The sequence below is a fragment of the Meriones unguiculatus genome, chromosome 20 (genome assembly GCF_030254825.1).
Source record: "Meriones unguiculatus strain TT.TT164.6M chromosome 20, Bangor_MerUng_6.1, whole genome shotgun sequence".
NCBI classification, from domain to species: Eukaryota; Metazoa; Chordata; class Mammalia; order Rodentia; family Muridae; genus Meriones; species Meriones unguiculatus.
In genome coordinates this window covers 66,997,577-67,018,398 of record NC_083367.1, presented here as the reverse complement: position 1 = coordinate 67,018,398, position 20,822 = coordinate 66,997,577, and the positions used below count along the sequence as shown (strand labels likewise).

The 20,822-nt window shown below is 40.5% G+C and overlaps 1 protein-coding gene across 2 annotated transcripts in view; it reads left to right on the top strand.

Moving 5' to 3' along the window:
• Positions 1 to 20,822, top strand: part of Oprm1 (opioid receptor mu 1) — a 60,983-nt gene that overhangs the window by 25,750 nt on the left and 14,411 nt on the right. Inside the window, exons 2-3 of one of the 2 annotated variants that reach the window (XM_021663153.2) lie at positions 6,053 to 6,405; positions 7,165 to 7,685. In XM_021663153.2, the coding sequence (XP_021518828.1) occupies positions 6,053 to 6,405; positions 7,165 to 7,685 (874 nt within the window). Of the gene's footprint in view, positions 1 to 6,052; positions 6,406 to 7,164; positions 7,686 to 20,822 lie in introns of those variants that run through there. The other variant, XM_021663154.2, reaches the window with a different exon arrangement.

The following is a 20,822-nucleotide window of genomic DNA, read 5'->3' as shown; positions in this document are numbered from 1 at the left end:
TACATTCAAAGTAAATTAAAATTTACTGATGTCACTGAGTGTGACATCAACTGGACCCCTTCTAAACTACATCCTCAGCATATTTCAGGGGTTTTGTCAGTTATGTAAACAGCGTCAACCATCAGTACTAAATGGTCTTTGAGATATAAAAATGAAGCCAAAAAATGAAGCTAATGATTCATCGCAAGATGATCTTATTTTTGTATCACTAATATAAGCACTTTTGAGTGCCTGATAGGTGTGCTGAAGAACTCTAAGCCTCATCCCTGCCTTGATTCCTTCTCTGTGAGAGGTGGGCAGAGGGGAACTGGGAACAGACTCAGTGAAATCTTATGATTTATTGGAGTTACTATTTAGGTCATCTTAATGACCCCAGAGTAAAAAAAGTCTTTGTGAATAACATTCGAGCATGCATACACACACAAAGATGCTCACGAAAATGCACACACACACACACACACACACACCAGGGAAAACTGAGTTCAGTGATATTCTAAGCAGATAAACTTTTACAAAGAAAATAAGAATGTTTTCCATGGTTACCTTGTTTGAGCTGAACAAAGATTCTCAGGGGCAACGTGTTTTATAATCTTGTTGGCAATGCACTCATAAATATGCAAGACTCACAGGACGGCATAATAGGTGCATTTCAGTTCCCAGCGCAGTCTGGAGAAAGGGGCAGAAAGACTCTCAAACACTCAGCTCTTTCTGCTGGGTCCTTTCCCTTAACTCAGGTTATTATTCAACAATACGCTCTTGCAATATTCTACATCAGATGTATTATTCCATAAACTTCTGTGACAAAAGCAATTGATGTCTTTCAACTTTGACAATAAATTAGCCAGACAAAAAGAAATACACGCCTGTGATTTTATTTCAAATTTTCTGGATCACTAAGCAAACTTTGCTCTTATCACAATGAATTAAACAGCTGTGCACCCATTCTTTTATTCATCCCCTTTCAGCAAGCATCTGTGGGCACCCATCTTGTGCTGGAGTTTTCTGAAAGGTAGATAATTTTTACCTGCTTTCCTTCCCTGTGTCACTATTCATCTACTTATATTGGCTGATTATAACTTCACCAAATTACCATCAAAAACAAGGTTGGTAAAATGCCATCAAACTATGTAACTATGACTTCAAAGACCTCTTTCTATATTTATGGAAAACGAGAGTTTTCTTTTGGGGCTTGTTATTATAGAATTTCTCTCCCTCTCTCACTCATTTCCTCTGACACACACCTCAAAACCTAGATAATAATGGAGAATTCAGGCAAGTGTTTATTTGACAAAGTCTCCACTGGCATAATTATCTATAAGTAGACAAGGACCTTTATTTCATTTGATTTACCTCATACATCATGAGACTCAAAAGATAGTGCTTTAGAGAGGGTTTCCTCCTCCATTAAAAATACAGATTTCTGTGTGGGGATATGGACACAGAGGTCATGGCAAAACAAGGAAACGTTTCCAATACCATGCCTTGCTGAACTAAATCTCTTCCTTCAAATTGGTAAAATCCTAAAAGGTTAGAAAGGGCTCAAGGATAGGAGACTTTTCTTCTACAAATCTCATTGGCTTTACTGTGAATACCTAAAATGAGGGAAGGGGTTAAGCCACATGAAGGACATGCTATGGTATAAAGGCATCAAACCACAGTGAAAAACTACATGCTTCCTGCTTTTGAGCTTCTTCTATCAGTTCTATTTCTGAACTAAGAGTCATCACAATTCAAAGAATTAACCCAAAAAGTAAAATAGAAGAAAGATTGGCTAAGGCCTCTGGTAGAGCACCACACAGGTAGTTGATTCACTGTAGTTTTTTTTTTACCCTTAGTGAACCAAAATCAACGAAGTTTTAGGAAGTAGCAATAATTCGGTGAATGGCATGAAGAATGAACGTAGCAACAAATAGTGTTTGTTTTATAACTACATACAAAGAGTGGACATTTATAAGCAAAAGATGTACATGTGACAGTGAAGGTAGAAAAGATATCAATGAAAGAGTTGTGTCATGCCTCATCCCAGAGCCGGTCCTGGGTTCATACAGATACTCTGGTAGGTCAAACATTGACATCCTAAAATGAACACAATATTTAAAGTGATTTTGCATAGTAATTCCTTTAAGTTTACAGAACACAATCGATCATCTAGAATAGATATTTTAAGTACTTATTATGAAAATTTTAATGGGATAAATGGAAGGTATTTAGGTCACTGCCTAATAGAGAAGGAGATGCCGTCAACGCCTGGACGGGCCGGGGTCCAGAAGAGGGCCTTCCAGCCCATACGCCACTCTGGCTTTGGGCACCTCACTGTTTCCACTTTACTTCAATTCACTTCCCACAGTAAGAGACTGGAAAAAACAAAGGATGGAGAAGGGATTGTATTTACTATCTAAGGGTTCTGTCAAGACCCATTCAAGCAAACAGAATGGCAAAGACATCTCTCCTTCAGCCTGCTTCCATGTCTGCTCGATAATTCTCATTTGTTTGCACCTTGCAGCTTCTACTGTCTCTCTGAAAATTCATTTAACTTTCTTAAATGACAACAGTGATAACCACCCCACATCAGAGCAGAACATAACGAAAGGCTTGTTCGCTGAGTAGCAATGCCCCCTTCCCTAAGCAAACCATTTCTCCAGATGAAAGACTGTGGAAGAATGATGAAGCCTTCACCAAAACTCCAGCCTCTGTAATTCTTTTTCATATATTTAGAAAGCTACTGATATGACTCAAAGCTTGAGTAAAGCACGGATCAAAATTCTGGTTCACTTCAGAAGAAGGATCTCCAGGCAAAATAAGAAAAAATAAATAGTGATATTCCCATAAAATGCCAACGGAGAGATCTTTCTAATATTTGCTTAGTATTATTTAATTGACAGGTAATAGTGTATGTATTAACTACATTTAATATGATATTGTGATATGCATTGTAGAATGAAAATATTAATATGCCCTCCCCTCACTTTTCCTTTCACGATAAACACTAATCAAATTTTGTTTCATAAACACCTCATTTAAGGGAGAAAATTATTTTTAACTGAAATATGTATGCATTCTAAGTACCTGGTGAACAGATCAGTTTAAAGAAAAAACTGAGAGTGTAATGAGTCCAAAAAACTGCCTTAAGGTCCTCTCTAGAGCATGACTAATGTCATAAGCTATGTCTTTGGATAACAAGCCTATCATTGATAGCTTATCCAAAAAAAAAAAAAATCTTTTTCTGCTTTGGGGAAAATCTTTCCACTTATCAAAACATCAAAAGTGTTTAAATTTCTTGAACATCAAAGTGAGTGATTTTAAAAGCTTAAAATTGCTATTACAATTTGATTTTTGCCCGTTTGCTTCTGTTGAAAGGCTTGTCAGGTATATATATATGGTCTTTACTGAATCACACTAATTATCTCCACACTGGCTGTCTCTACCTTCCCGTCTTAAGTCCCTTTTAGTTCTAAAGCAACTCGGGGTAGCCTAGCATCTGAAATCCACCAGTTGCTCTGCATATTCTGAAGAGAGAATCAGATGTCAAAGATGGAACTCAAAAAATGGTCTCAGCTGGTTGGTCCTGGTGATATCCATGAAATATTCTAGTTTCGGACCCTTGCTGTTCATGGGGACCTAAACAGTCTTGGAACATTGAATTAAACCCCTGTGCCAAAGGTTCTGTAACACCATATCTCACAGAAATCAGCTGTTTGGGGCTGAATGAGTTAGATTTCTAACCTCATGTGACTCAAAAGCTCTAAACACAAACTGAAATGTAAAGGAGCTGGCTTTCTTCTATAAATAAAAATCTTAAAGACCTTGCTTCAAGTATTACATTCTCTTATGCTCTTTAAACTCCTCAGACAGGGAGCTTTTCAAATGAGTCTTCCCAACAACTATAGACTATAAAACCTGTTAGGATTGAGCCCATCTTAAGAAACTCATATGCTCTGGGGAAAAGAACAAAAAAAACTTCAATAGCGGCTCTATTGAAACCTGAGGCCGACTCTGCTCCCTGACACCCATCTCTTAACATCTTCATGCCCTGGACAAATAACAGGGCCTACTTCACAACACAACTCACAGATAGAGAGTGGAAATGGAGCCCTTTCCCAGAGGACAGCTGGCCACGACCACAGAATGTGAGCACATAATACTGAACATGAAAACAGACTGTGGTAGCTCTGCATGTGAGGTGCACCCACCATCAATCTAATGTACTTTTTTGTTTTGTTTTGTTCTTAAATAATATTTTTTATTATTTATTATAATTTATCCACTTTGTATCCTGGCTGTAGGCCCCTCTGATCTCTTCGAAGTTCTACCCACCCTCCCTCTTCTCCTCCTGTGCCCCTCCCTAGTCCACTGATAGGGAAGGACCTCCTCCCCTTCCTCTCCCATCAATCTAACAGTTGTTATTATATATGTTTATGCGTCTCGTTCCTACCTCAGCATTCAACTTTCTGTAAGCTTTCAAGACAAACAACACTCCTAGATATTTAGCCAGGAGGGAAAAACACAAATTATTTTTACTTGGATGTTCATAATAGATTAATAGACAGCAGCCAGAAACTGTATGTCAATCACTTCCTATTGATAAATGACTGGAGGAAGAAATAGGGGTATAGTCACACAATGAAACCCTTCTTAGCAATTTAGGAGGAAGGATTTTGATGTGTAACCCTGTGGATGACACCAAAAAATTACACAGAGAGAAACGAGACAAAGAGGGGCATTTACTGGATGATTATTTGCATAAAATACTAAGAACTGCAGATTGATCTGTAGTAACAGAAACCATAGCAAGACCAGGGTTGCTTGGGAAATGACAGGGCAGCTTTGGGAAGGAAAGGGCAAGGCTTACAAAGTTGCCTGGGGAAATGTTCAGCATCCTTTCTGGAGAGGAAAGTACTACCTTTGGCAGGTCTCGTTTGCAGCACCCAACAGCTGTCTCTCTCAAATGATGCACACCGACAGACAGGTGTGTGCTAACGGCCAGTCACACAAGAAGCACAGAAAGCCTGGCTCTGAAGGCAATGGTTTACCAAACGGTGATGCTTATGACAGTGATTTCACTGATATACATATGTCAAAGCTTACCAACTTGTCCTCACTATGTATCATTTTTACATGCCAGTAACAACTCAATAGAAATCTTAAAAATAAAGCAAAAATAAAATAACGTAAATCTTGAATCTCTGTCACTGGATAAGGGCTTGTTCATCATAACACACACTCTTCTCCACTCCCTGGCCTCTGTATTCCTTTCTCCTGGTTCTAACTGTCTTTTCCTGGTAGCATTTTATCCTTCAGCATGCCAAAAATATTATTGTACCATTTTAACTCTACCCCTTGGCTGGAGTTCTTGTTCTACCACCATCTTCCTCCTTGAGTGTTAAGACAAAATGTGAGTGTCTGAAATGCTCTCCAGCTTCCTTGTTCCTTAAGTGTTCTGTTCAATCCCAGTAATCATTTTCATGCTGCATAGAGGCTGGCACATGGATTTTGCCTGAGGTATATCTATGCACATGTAGAGAAACACACATCCTTGTGCTACAATTGTGCTTAATAATTTTAAGTTTATCCATATGTTTAGATATTCTCTTATGTTTAGAATTGTAATCCACAATCTGGTAATTCTTTATGCCAATTGTACCAGTCACAGTGACTGCCACACTAAAAACATATCAAGCTAAGCATGGCAGTACACATGTAAGTTACAAAAACTTGGAAATTAGAGATAGGAAAATCAAGAGTTCAAGACCAGCCTTGCTGTATAGCAGGTTCAAGGGCAATTTAGTATACATGAGATCCTGTCCCAAATAAATAACACCAAAAAAAAAAAAAAACTGCCATGTTTTTCTACAATAACTTTTATAGAAAAGACAGTTTGTAACTAGGAAGATCACTATTTATCTCGTGGGCACTTAGTTGTAAAGATCAACTATTACTTTGAAAGAGTCCTGGATCTGTTCTCAGGCTCTTCCATTGGCCATGACGTTCCCTTAAGAGGATGCCACCTGTCTTTCACCTCCAATAATCCCTCCATTGTTCTTCTGATTCCTAGATACACCAAAATGAAGACTGCCACCAACATCTACATTTTCAACCTTGCCCTGGCAGATGCCTTAGCGACCAGCACTCTGCCCTTTCAGAGTGTCAACTACCTGATGGGAACGTGGCCCTTCGGAACGGTTCTCTGCAAGATCGTGATCTCCATAGATTATTACAACATGTTCACCAGCATCCTCACCCTCTGCACCATGAGCGTGGACCGCTACATCGCCGTCTGCCACCCCGTCAAGGCCCTGGATTTCCGAACCCCCCGAAATGCCAAAATTGTCAATGTCTGCAACTGGATCCTGTCTTCCGCCATTGGTCTGCCTGTAATGTTCATGGCAACCACAAAATACAGGCATGGTAAGGGTTAACACGGGCCTGAAGCAGGGGTGGGGCTTCTTGTAGTCTGAAGTGTAGGTGATGTCCTGAGCCAAGCAGAATTCGTAGTCCATTGTGAAAATGTACTCTGAATCAAGAAAATGCCTTTAAATTTTTTGAAATGAAAAAAATTTCCTGTAATTAGAAGCCTTCTAGGTATTTTAATAACATCAAAATCTACTTATTCTTGATTCCTTTGTACTTACTTCATCAAAGGGCTGACTAAATAGGAACATAGCTTTCCCCTAGTGTAATTAAAGCGTAAGCCCAGAGAATGTCTCACTGAGGCTTGTTTCCAGTGATTGTCTAACTGACAAATTTGCCTCTCCTGATGTAACAGCTGCTGCTACCCAGAAGTGCCGAGGAAGCGTCCATTAGCAGAAGCCCCTAGAAACCTTGGACAATGGTTACATCTTTTATGTAACAGCATAAATCTCACAAGGTGTCTGATTCATTGTGAAATGTACATAACTTCTCACTTCATAAAAACCTTAATGTGATTCAAGCAGGCAGAGAAATGGAAAACGTAGGAAGAAGAAGAGAAAAAAAGAAAGTGACTTCTTTGTAAATCAGTGGATAGGTTTCTTCCTTAATTTCTTTAATTCCTTCCGTATCAGACTGTAAGAAACAATGTTCGCCTGGCACAGGTCAAAGATATTAGTAGGCAAAGGAGCAATGTCAGTACTGGAAGATACAACGAAACGTCGCCACTTATTTTTCTTGAAAATTCTTTTCTTCCAGGGTCCATAGATTGCACCCTTACGTTCTCCCACCCCACCTGGTACTGGGAGAATCTGCTCAAAATCTGTGTCTTCATCTTCGCCTTCATCATGCCAGTCCTCATCATCACCGTGTGTTACGGACTGATGATCTTACGCCTCAAGAGCGTCCGTATGCTGTCGGGCTCCAAAGAGAAGGACAGGAACCTGCGCAGGATCACCAGGATGGTGCTGGTGGTCGTGGCTGTGTTCATCGTCTGCTGGACCCCCATTCACATCTACGTCATCATCAAAGCGCTGGTCACGATCCCAGAAACCACTTTTCAGACGGTTTCCTGGCACTTCTGCATTGCCTTGGGTTACACAAACAGCTGCCTGAACCCAGTTCTTTATGCGTTCCTGGATGAAAACTTCAAACGATGCTTCAGAGAATTCTGCATCCCAACCTCCTCCACGATCGAACAGCAGAACTCCACCCGAATCCGCCAGAACACTAGGGAACACCCCTCCACCGCCAATACAGTGGATCGAACTAACCATCAGGTACCCGCTTTCTAGAATCCTGTTTAAGATATAAAAATGCAGCACCTGGTACCAGTCTGAGATTTAAATCCTTTAGAAGGCCAGTTACCGGGGAATTGAGGCCGCGCCCAAGAGTGGAGGGAGGAGGAGACCAAACTGTATTGTCAGGAAGATGCACCACATAAATTTGCGTGACATGCTTGCTCGTGTTCATTTAGGTATAAAGGCATGATGGCTAACAATCTACCACACTGTGGAAAGTTACCATCCTCAGAGCCTTGCCTTCTTGGCAAAATCAATGGCTTTAGTACATCGCAGGAATCATCCCACTCCGGAGTCCTTGTTTCATACAGAAACCTTCCATAGTCCAATAATATTTCTGTAATATCCCTATTGTTTAAAAACCAACCCCACCCCAAGTCAGTAGTTAAATAGCCTTGTCCATTGTGGTCATAGGTACAAGAAAAGAGAGAAAATATATATATTTAAGGTTTTGTTTTGTAGATTCTACAGTCTAAGAGCTAGAGCCATCAGCAGCATATCACCTAACAACTATGTTGAAATTAATTTTAAACATGTTCTATGCTATTTGAAAATTATTTAAGAGTGATTAGATGTTTGGGCATGTATTACTATGTCCAGGAGAGTCCCAGGAAATCCAAGATTTACTCTCAATATTGTAACCATACAAGAAATAAACAAAGGGTGGGGGGAAATCCTGTCTTTAATACTCTTAAAACTGCCTAATTCACTGCTTTGCAATAATTTGACATCTAGCCTAAAAACTCAGTACAAATATGACTTAGTTATTAATATTAACCTAAGTAAATATTCCAAAGTACTTCCCACACCTAAAAACCATAGTGAATATAATTTTATAGCACGGAGTTAAAATTCAAGCCTCCTGTGAAGTAAATGGTGGGGTCAAAACTCTGGGTCAAGATGCGGTTATCCAGCGGCAGAGCTCAGAGGACAGCAGCTTCACACCCTAAGACTAGGGTGCAGCGGAGGGAGGCTTCCGACCCCACGGCGGTAGCTGCTCCCACTTGCTGTCTCTTCATCACACCATCTCTCACTGTTACTTTTTACCCCAGCTATGGCCTGCCCTCAGTCCTTCTAAGTCGCCTCAGATTTATGTAACACAACCTAGGTGAATCTGCCTGAGGAGACAGGGATCCGCAATACCTCTGGCGAGCATGTGGTAATGGCGGCAGATTCATTCCCAGCCCAAAGGCAATTATTGACAAACTTGTCTCACTGCTTCCCACTCAGAAATCGAGGCCAGTAAGGAACGCGTTCTTCTTCTGCTCCCCCACCCCCTTATTGTTATCCGCACTGGCATATAACCTTTTCCTTTCTCCAAGCAGCTCCCCCTTTTTAGTGGCTTTCAAACTCTTGCCTGTCATTTTAAAAGGGTAAGGATTTAAATTGATTTTTTTTTTCCTCCAACCCAGGGGTAACATATTAGAGAATTCAATTTGAAACTATCCATCCTAAGATGAACTTGAAATCCTTCGCGTTAAAATAGTTCGCCTTCATTAGAGAAAAGGGTGAGACTAAGAAAGATTGAACTTTTCTCCCACCCACCAAGCACCAGGATGAGTCTTCCCTGTTACAAGGGGCGAGGCTTCTTGGTGGCCTTGTTACCCTGCCTGGTTCGCCTGACCTTCTACCTTCTACCGGAAGCACAGCCCTCTCCACCCACCTCGGCCCCTGCACACCCCAGACTTAAACACATTTGCCCTTCAGCTTCTCCAGTGCCGCCTTAAGCCCCCTTCCAAACGCAGGGTCTTCACATCAGTGTGGCTCCTGCACCGCCAGAGAGTAGACAGGAAGTTAATTGGAGAAGTTCTGTCATAAGTCACTAAAAGGTTTGCTTTTAAAAATACATCCAATTAGCACTTATCGTTACGGCTGCCTCTGTGGAGCGGGCGGCAGCGGCAGATAACAGAGAAGCGCTCCAGCCTGGGACTGGCTGCTTGCCAAAGGCCCAGCTGGAAAAGCTGGCCAGAGAAGAGGAGTTGCAAGCTGCGGGGAGCAGAAAACAGCCTGACATATTTGTAAAAAGACCCTTTTACACCAGTCTCCACTGTTGTGTCTTTCTTTAGCGTTGAGGGAGTCAGGGGTGGATGGTTGAGGCAAATGGAAAATCCTGTGGTGGACGCTTCCAGCATCCATTGTGATTGGACCTGAAGGAGGAGTCAGACTACACGGCTCTGCCAATGGGAATCCTTAGATTAGCTCACAGGGGAAATCGGACAGGCAGGTGTAGTGTTACAGTGGGTTTCGCGTTTATTCATTCCTTTGTTTTAAATAGGACCCATCCTGTTAGGAAACAAGCCTAATTGGATTAGGGTGAACTTTTCAGTTAACGTATTACAAGTTTGTCGCGGTTATCAATGTTCATTATGTGTTGTCTATTTGTGTTTTCTCCCAAAATATCCATCATATTCCACGTGTCACATGTCAAGCCCTTTAGTCAACTTCCTATTCTGCAGATCAGAGATCCAATGCCAAACCTCCCCAGGGTGTCTGTCTTCTGACAGCTGTGCACTGAGGCCACGTCCACACAGCGCAAAGCGAAGGGACAAGGTGGCAGTTCTCAAGGTAATTAGACAGACCATACAAGAACGTTCTATGCCCAGCATAAATTCAGAGTCACACGTTCTAGTTAAAGGCAAACGAAGTATTCCAAAACCTAGAGGCTAGAAGCAAACATTATGCAGACTACAGCTGCATAATGCGACATTGGGGCCAGGCCAGCCTGCTTGTGCTTCTGAGTTTTAGTGGTTTTCACTCAAGCCAGCCGCCAACCTGGCTGTCAGTCACCTGGGCTAAGGTGGCCACAGCAGGAATGGCTGGTTCCACAGAGGATAACCCTCTACAATGCTCCTTCCAGCTTGTCTTCATCCTGGCCACGGGTTCTGAGGGAGAGAAAAAGAGACCTCGCCCCTTCAGGCCTGGTGACAGAAATAGACACACACAAAGAGTCCTGGGCAACAGTATTGCTGCACAGGCACGGGGACCAGAGTTCAGCAATCCAGAGCCCAAGTGTATACAAGACGGGGGTGAGGTGGGGCAGCCTGCCTGTGGTTGCAATGCAAGGCAGGAGGGGTATTCCTAGAGAGAACTCAATAAGGAAACCAGCCAGTTAGTGAGCTCTAGGTTCTAAGGAGAGACCCTACCTCAACGAGATGGAAAGTGATCCAGGAAGGCTCTCAGCATCAACCTCAGGCCTCTGCATGCATACGCCACACACACACACACACACACACACACTCACACTCACACTCACACTCATAAACATACATAATTCTGAAAGGTAATGACACTAAGTTATATCCATGCTTACTATAGCTCAAATGATTCATCAGCCTGGACTTGAATGACTCGAGGAAAGACTCTTCCTCTCGATGACAGGAGCTGTGCTCACATTGTGAAGAGAGAGAGAAGAAGAAACATCACTGAGGTCACAGTTTTTCCTGCCGGAGTAGACAGCTACTCTGTGCTTCCTGATGGTGGGAACACATCTGTCTTATCCTGCTTCTTATGCCTACCCCAGTCCCTGAACATTAAAGAGCACTCTACAGAGATCTGCAGAGAGGCTGGGTAAGGGGAAGGCTGGTAGCTCTTTAGATAAAGAGTATATAGGAAAGAACTCTTTCTTGTGTCACTGACTGACAACTGAAGTGACCCTATGACTCTGACATTATTTTCCTTTCTTGCGCCATATATTTCTTCTCTTGTATTTGTCCAGTCAGCTGACTGACAACCCAAATGAGCCCATAATGCTGAAATTTGGGCCCACACTTCAGAATTGAGAAGGAGTAGACTTTCTCCTCCAGAGCCTTTGGCATTCTGATCGTAAGTTAGACTGCAAAAACGTGTTCTCATGTGCCCTTGTCTTCTAATTTGACTTTTAACAAGATACTTTAAAAGACCCAAACTCAGACTCACTGCCCTGAGGAAGTCTTGCCCTCATTGAGAAGGAGGTGTGGAAAATATCCTTCTCTGGACCTTGTTCAGCCCTGGCTAAGCTTCCTGGTCCCCCTGCAGTGTCCACGATCATTTTATGTTCAGTGTGTTGTCTTGATGGCTTTTGATCTTGATTACATGGAGCCCAGGGAAATTATTTGTCATCCATCTGTTTTGTTACAATTGACTTTCCCCACCCACGTACCATCCTGCTGTCCTGTTGAATTGTCCTGTTGAATACTTCCCACTATGGATCCTGAGTAACATGAATCTCATTCAGACCTAAAACGTCACTGCCCACTCAGAGCCTTTCCTGCTTCCTTTCTTCCCCAACCTTACCCTATAAGGCACTTCCTATTTGACACCTGGGAGATTATGAAAATGTTTGACATGATGGATGGAAAGGGAGGGTGACTCTGTCAGGTCAGCTTGGGTCTTATTTAAATACAGCAACTGTAACCATAGAAGAATGCTATGATACTTTCCTGTACCAGCATACAAACCAAAAGGTGATTTTGTGTGATCCAGCATCTCTTTCCGGTAACATCTTTGATGGATAAGCATGAGAGAACAAATGTTCGTGAAGGTTAAATGATTATACAACATCCAATAACCGGTAATGGGCAGACTCTAGACAAGCAGCACCTGTTTTAAGAATAATTGCAAGCTGTTCTCTGCCCACAGCCAATGTTATGCCTCTTTCAGTGAGTACACTACACTCATAGTCAGAGATTCAGTCTTTATGTCGAACTCCAGAAAATAAAGGATCTTTAAGATATCCTTGAAGAAATTGTAGCTTATTGTGTGGGGCCAAGAATCTGTATTTTAAATGAAACACTATTCAAAAATTCCTGACTTAAATAGTGGGCAATGCGCTTCCGGCATAAGCATGAGAGTCTGAGTCTGAATCCCGGACACCCACATAGAGATCCAGGTCATGTGGCACATGCCTGTAATCTCAGCACTAGGGGAAGAGAAGCAGGCAGATCCTTGCAGCTTGCTGGCCAGCCAGAGGAGCTGAAACAGCAAGCTCCCTGTTCAGCGAGAAGCCCTATCCAAAAAGATAAGGTCTAGAGAAATAAAGAAAGACGTCGAACTTTAACCACTGGCATACATACACACATGCACATACACACGCATTCATAGAACACAGAGGCATATGCACACACAATGAATAAATTGTAGCTTTTCCTTCAATTACTGCCATGTTTGATGGGCAATTGTTATGTTTTTCTCACCAAAGGAAAAACACCATATTTACAAAATAATATAGTTACCTTTGAAAAACAAGTGTTCACTTTTATCAATGAGCCTTGGAGGATTAGGCCATCTAATAGCAGTAAAGCTAGCATCACATTAAATTGCTTCTCATAGCATGGTAAGGCCATTCCCAAACTCTCTGATTACCATTTTGAAAACACTTTCTTAACATCACAGTCCAAGGAGCAGTCCAAAAAATCAGGAGATGCTTACATTTAAATAGGCTGGCTCTTTGACCTCCCCACCCCCCAAGGGAGGAGCAGTCCTGTTAGGCCACAGAGGAGGACTTTGCAGACCTGATAAAACAGGGTCAGATGAATGGGAAAGAGGTCTCCCCCTAATAGTGGACTTGGAAAGGGGCAGGGTGGAGAGGAGGGAGGGAGGGTGGGATTGGGAGGGAAGGAGGAAGTGGAATACAGCTGGGATATAGAGTTAATAAAATATAATAAGAAAAAATAAAAATTAAAAAAATAAAATAAAAAATAAATAGGCTAGAAAACTACAGTCTCCACGAAGAAGAAAAAGCAAATGCCTGATCTTTAAAATCAACAACATCATTCTCAAAAACTGGATTCATGGGGTATTTGTAAGACATCTGTGGAGAGCTAATTTGGGAAGGAAATGATTTCAATTCCATGACAAAAGCTCCAAATGAGAATAGCTTACAAAATTACAATACTGGACCACATTATTGCATTCTTTATGAATGAAACAAAACTGGCTTTTCTTTCAAGTCTTTGGTTCAAAAGAAAACTGGTTCAATTGTTGTTGTTGTTGTGTGTGTGTGTGTGTGTGTGTATGTGTTATGAATTGGCATTTTTGTGTATGTCTGAAATTAGAGTTACATAGGCTTACATGAATATTACATCACAGATAATGGAATTAGCTAGTATATTCCATCAATTTGTAACAAAGAAAAATTATGAATCCAGTTTTTGAAAGTCATGTACTTGATTTTAATAAGGCATTTGCTTTTTTTATAATAAGGATAAAATATTGTTTAAATAGAAATATGTTTATTTACACATGTGGCTTTAATAACATTTGTTCCTCTGTTTGTAACTAGGAAAACATGTTATTTCATCATATGCACTATGAATTATAATCTACATAATGCAAAAACAATTTTTATAAAAGAATTTATCCAGAATCATAGTTAAAATGCAGTGACTGATAGTTAACTCAAATTACAATTAATTTTATGATCCAGACTGTCAATCAATGTGACCTATTTCCTGGATCTCGCTTTTGTTTTATGGTGATTTTGATATGTATGTTTCTTCTAACAGGTAAAGTTTTAAAGATTAGATGAACTGAAATTGCTAATGCCTAATTTCCCTTTCATAGTATTGTACATAACTCTTAAAATATAGCAACTATTTCTCTTTTAAAACTATGTTTAAATTAGATGTTATCTTACTCAGCTCTTCCAAAGTGGTAAATTCTTATTTTGTAGCCATATTTGATGAAAATATTCTCATTTATTGAAATTTACTATTTTGAAGATTTTTTTAAATTATGTGTGAATGTTGGCGTGAGTAAGCGCTATGCCTCCAGAGGCCGGAAGATGGAATCAGACCTTCTAGAACTGGAGTAGCAGGAGGTTAGCAGCCAAACCTGGCTGCCGGATAAATCGACTTTGTGTAATTGTCAGCTCTCCGTGGAACACAAGCTGAAAGTGACTTTGCACATTGAAATAATGGCTCTTTGGTCCAAGAATGAATGTATAGAAAAAATAATTTAGGTCATTTGTCTATAGGAAGGAAGGGAGCAAGAAGGAGACCTTAGGGAAGGAAGAGATGACAGTAGAAAGGCTAATCAACAAAGCACATTTATCCTCCAAACTCATGACTTCTCCCAGCTGCTTTGTTTCCCATACACACGTATGCCATCTCAGGAATGCTAGAAATGTAGGGAATCTACCACCTAGGTCCATGCCTACTTTTCCCATATCATCAAGTCTTCATAAAGATCAAGATAATATTTTATAAACAAAGGAAAAATCACCTGCTTCTTTTGACTTAAAGAAACTTAAATATCCCTGGGCTTTAGGGACTTGGGATATTTAAGTTTCTTCAAAACAAAAGAAACAGATAACTTCTCATTGTGCTGAAATGGGTACCCTCAGGTAGGTCATGGGCAAGCAGAGTTTATGGAAAGTGACCTTGAGAAATAAGAATGTCTTAATCAATAAAAATAGTTTTGTTTTCAATTTTTCACAGCAAAATATCCAGTTGATAAATTGCAGAATTAACAAATATGGAATGGGATTTAAGTTCTGTGCATTTGACAATAAACCAACTATTTAACCTGATTACAATTTACAGATTTAAAAAAAAAAACTATCTTGTTGTACTTTCTTCCCTGTGATTACATTAAAGTTTCTTTTATTCAAAAGCTCCTAAATATTACTAACTACAGTTTCACTCAGATCCTGTGGACTTAATATTACTTTGAGTTTCTCTTTCAGAGAAAATGAACTGCAGCCTTAATCATTATTCAGAAAGAATTAAGCCAATCAAGGTCAGGCTGTTGTTAGCGCCGAAGAGATGCCACATTTCCTAGAGACGACGAAGCCGTGAAGGTTTCGAGGATGAAATACAATTCATAAAACATAAATCATAACCCCTATGTGAGAATATCTGGCATATTGGGTGAAATTGAGTACCAAATTAATGGGAAAGATTTTAGCAAATGAACAACCACAAAATATCTAGTTTTGTAATCTTGTCCCAGAACCTAGATCACTAACACCAAAACATGTGACTCTGAGAAGCAGGACTGCTTGTGGCAAAATTACGAAGAAAAAAATTAACTACTGTGTGGCACAATCAGTGAACTCACTAACCAGTGTTTTAAGTAGATTGAAAAACCTCTACCAAGCTTTATAACTCTACGCTGGGTTTAGTTCTGACCTAAATTTAATGATGTCGTCGCATAGCTTTATAAAATTTCATCTCATTGTATTCTTAGGAGCCTCAATCAGTAGAGAAATGATGTGAATAACCCAAGTGATTAGGCAAGGTTTCCTGAACACTAGAATACAAAACAAGAAATATAGAGGTTACTAGAGAAAATTTGTAGTCCAAATATTCAATTACAGAAACAAAATAAGTATGAGAGTAGATATTTTAAGACCTCATAGAGGTTTTATTTCATGGCCAGCAACATGACCCAAGGCACTTAAATAAACCATGGTGATTAGCTTACAAACACAATCCTAGTGCCTGGAACTAAAGAAAGATTAGCCTCACACAGGCAGCCCTCACACTTCAGTAATGGAATAAGCAAATTAGATAATCAGGCAAGGTGGTGGAAGGAGTTAAAAATCTTCATGTGGTAATAGGGAAAAGATATGACTTCAAAGAATCTGATAGTTATCACATGCTTAAAGGAATGTAAGCAGTAAACTGGCTTTATACAGTACAGCACACTAATATAGCCAAGAGGAGAGTTACAGGGGGAGGTATTTCAATACAACCATTAAAACGGGTTGGTATCCATGGCGGGCCTCTCCCCTTCTCTGAGAAAGGAAAGGGGGAGTGAAGAAGGGGGTATGTGAAGGTGGGACTGCAATCAGGATATAAAGTGAATGAATAAATAAATAAAGGAGAAAAAAAAAAGTAATGGATAGCTGATTAACATATAGATACCAACCAATTTTTGTGTAGAATCTTGAGTGAGTAATTTGTATATCCAAATTAAGAGCTTTCTAACAGTGTTAGAAATATAATTGCAGCAGCTATATTTAATTATAGTATTCCCTGCTGTGTGTGCCCACTAACCTGGAATAATGACATCTATCCTGAATGAGAACCTGAATCCATAGTGAAGGTGCTGACAGTCAACACAGTCCTGGTCACCTCAGGATAGAAGTTATAATCTGGTTAGGAGTCAAGATAAAATAACACATATACCTTCAAAATATGATTTTTTTAAATAAAACTATTGCAATGTTATTGACAGACAAAAAGTTGCAACTAATTCATATGTACAAGTTCTTGGGTTTAGGAAAAAAGTGTTTCTAAGCTTTGAGATTCTGTTATTTCATTGTCTCTAGAAGTTTCTAAAGTTGAGAGTTGAGAGATGTGCATTATGCCTATTTCAAGAGACAATTAACTATCAGTTAAGCATTGATAATTAGGGCATCAAAGGCTACATATGTCTAATTCAGTTGGCGTTTTTCTGGTGCTCTCAAGTTCTTGTAGAACACTTTATGGTGAACTGTTAGTACCATCCATAAAAAGATAAAAGGAAGATTAAGTTCAATAGACATATGCCAGGGTATGTAACTGATCTCAGATGCAGAAGCAATACAATGCTCACATTTCATAGAAGAGAACCGTGCATTATCAGGCTTGACAAAGCACTGTAGGCCATCATGCCTGATGCTATGAACTGATCAACGAATATTTTATGAAAATAAATGGCGACGTCTCAGAATTTCAGATATTCAACAGAATTCTTTGGTTGTTAAATTCTCAATCCCATGCATTTCAATGTATCCTAAATACATTAGTATACAAAAAAAAAAAAAAAAAAAAAAAAAGCTAATACTTTTTTTCTCTGGAAGCAGAGTGGGTTGTTCTTTGTTTGGGTTTTCAATTTTGTTTTGCTTTGTTTTGAAGACTACCACTTTCTAGCTATAATTATGAGGAAGAGAGTCTGTGTAGCCTTAGGATATGTTTTTTTTATCTAATTAAATTGCATGTTGCTAAGAGTAAGGTTTATAAGTGACATAGTCTTTTGTTTTGAATGCAATATAGCTACAGAAAATGGATCTATTTTGAAAAGGCACATACACAAAAACTGGGAGAAGCATGCCAAAGATATTTTATCAACGTATGGCAAATGCAAGCATGGAAACCAGGGTACCTGGGTTATGGTGCCAATCCCACTGACAGCCACTCGTGTGAGTACAGTCCATGCTGTTGGTTGTGGAAGGGGCCTCTTCATGACCAGAAGTTCATTGACTGAGTTTGCCCTAGAATTATAACTGTCGATCGCACCTTTTGTGCTTCTCTCAGTGAACAAAACCATGATCACTTAAGCTTTCTTCCTGGGCAGAAAATCAGGAGGAAGCAGCTGGCAGGTCCTGTGTGGATCCTTTGAACTATTAGGTTCTCCTCTACTTTTCCTTTTCCACATTTGTGTTTTCACCTGTCTGTATCACTGACTATTAGAAATTTTATCACAAGGGCTGGGAAACCGCTTGCTTGGTAATGTGCTTACCTTGCAAGCATGGAGACCTGAGTTCTGACCCAAGAACCCATGCAGAAAGGCTTGAAATGGTGTGCGCTCTGGAAAGGTGGGAAAAGGTACATCCCTGGCAAGCACTAGCCATCTATGACCATCTATTCTGACCTAATTGGTTGGCTTGAGGTTCACTGAGGGAATCTGCCTTAAAAAATAAATAAATAAAAGTAGACAATACCTGAGGAATGATACCCAAGGTACATGAATGTACACATGTTCTTACACACCCACATGCATACACACACACACACACACACACACACAGGCAAGACAGAGATGCTTAAACACGTTTCTTGCCAGTGCTGCATTAGATCCAATGGGGACTGAGTTGAGTGAAAGTGAAGCCGGTGACTTTAGATGAAATCATGCATATACTTCCCTCATGGAATAGAATGTCCCTCACATAATTGTCTGATCAGTGTGCTTTAGATAAATTATATGAAGCTCCACATCCCCAAAGCAGATATAGACCTATATTGTATAATCAGGAATAAGTAGAAATCCCACTATGCCTGATTCAGGCAATGAGGATTGGAAGAAAGGATGAGCTCCTGTCACTAAGGAACACTGAGATCTTTGCCTATGAGTCATCGACTCCAAATGGTTTTGTTTGACTCTGTTTTTATGGTTTCTCTAATGAATGGGGTTTTTGAAGTCTATTACAGGCAAACGCTGATCAGCTTCCAAAGTACCCAATTCAGTCATTGGCTTCAGTTGGAAGCTTAGATGGCTTTCCAAGTAGGGAGGAGAAAGTGGGAGGGCAGAAGGGAGCTGCAAAAATCAAAATATTAAATCAAGGTTTTCAACCAATACACATGGGTAAATCACTTCTCAAGACTGTATTTCCTTGTGTAGATTGACAAAGTTAAAAAAAAAATCTCTTAAATTTTCTCCAACCTTAAAACTACAGGAGACATTTCAATCTTTGCATGGAGAAGTACTAAAATTCCTTAAATAAGCTTCACCTTGAAGCTTAAAAGCATTTCAAACATTTTATTTTCATTTTCTTTAATAGAGTAAAACAGCCTAAATGGGATTTTTGTTGTTGTTGACTTCCTGGAAAAGTTACAGTTGGAAAGACTGTTGATAATATGAAAGGAAAACAACATTGGGGGATTGTGTCTATGTATTTATGCATGCACATGAGCATGGTATCTAATGTCCACTGCCAACTCCATGTCTGGCTGCACTGTAAGAAAGAAACTCAGGTAGAGATTTCTGTCCCATGGTGATGTCCTAGCAAGAGCTCATCACAGACCCAAGGATGATAAAAATAGGCACAGGGAAGCCAAGAAAACAGCAGAGCTGCCAGCATGGTGGTGCAGCCCTGTGCCTCACAGCACAACAGGGTGAGACATGGTGAGACCAGGTCACCACCGGCACACATGCTCAGTCGCACAACAGCTTGGAACCCCAAAGCAAGGGGCCCCATACATGTTGTGGTAAATGATAAATAGCCTTCTCTCCCTTCCCTAAGAACGAGCACCATGAAGTAGTACCATTGTAATCGTCATGCATTTGGCCAGTGGCAGTTCTAAACTATGTGACTAGCGGGAGAAGCTACTCAGTATCGATAGGATCTACAGCTTCAGTCAGCAAAGATAGGCAGAGATGCTTAGGGTTCCTCTACTCCAAGTTCGTCTGCCAGTCTGCATCTTCTTAGCCAAGCGTGTTCACATGGTTATGCCATCCCATCAACAACCGGGATTAGTTATTTGCAAGTGCTCAGACCAGACCTGTCCCTGCTTACTTCAATCAACACTTGATTAGAACTGCTGTCAGCAGGATGCCATTGACGGGATGAAGCTGATGTGTGGAACTGAGCTTAACCGCACACCACACCACACCACACCAGATGGAGGCAACTAAGTCCCAGAAAATACTCTAATTACAGAAAAGGACCTACATTCCTTACTCATAGTTTGCATGCACCACACCAGCATGCTGTCAGTAGTAATCCAAGAACAGAAGAGTTTGGAAGCTGTATTAACCCTCCACCCTGTTTAGCTAGACTGTGGGTTAAGGCCAATCCAAGATCTATCTACCACCAGAGAATGCAGACTCATGGCTGATGTCTGTAGTTCTTTCCACCTCTTTGGCTATAGAGTGAAAGATGGATTCCTGAGCTGTCTCTAGAATCTGAACTTTGATGGCAGGAATAGTCTTCACAGTGCTGTATGCAATCAGAAAACCACTATATGTGCTTCCTGGTGGTCTCAATGAAGAAAATAGCCACCGCATGTGCCATTGCCACTGTTGATGAATCATTAAAACAGAGGGTCTGGGGAGATGGTTCGATGCATGTAGTGCTTGCTAGAGAAACATGAAAACCCAAGTTTGGATCCCAGTACCCAAGTGAAAACCAGGCCCAACAGGCTACATCTGAAATCTATCATTGGGGGTGGAGAACAGAGTAGGAAGATCCCTCAAGTTCTCCGCCAGCCAGCTTAATCAAATCAGTGAACTTAGGACTCAATGAGAGACTGGCCGTGTGTCTCAGAAATAAGGTGGAGAACAATTAAACAAATTGAGGTATTGATCTGGCTCCTATATGCACCGACATCCACACAAAAACTTGTGAGCCCAAGACCATTTCTAGCCTTGGGCATAAATCATATGGGCTTCTGTCTTTCATATAAACATACAACAGAAAGGGCAGGTCACCCC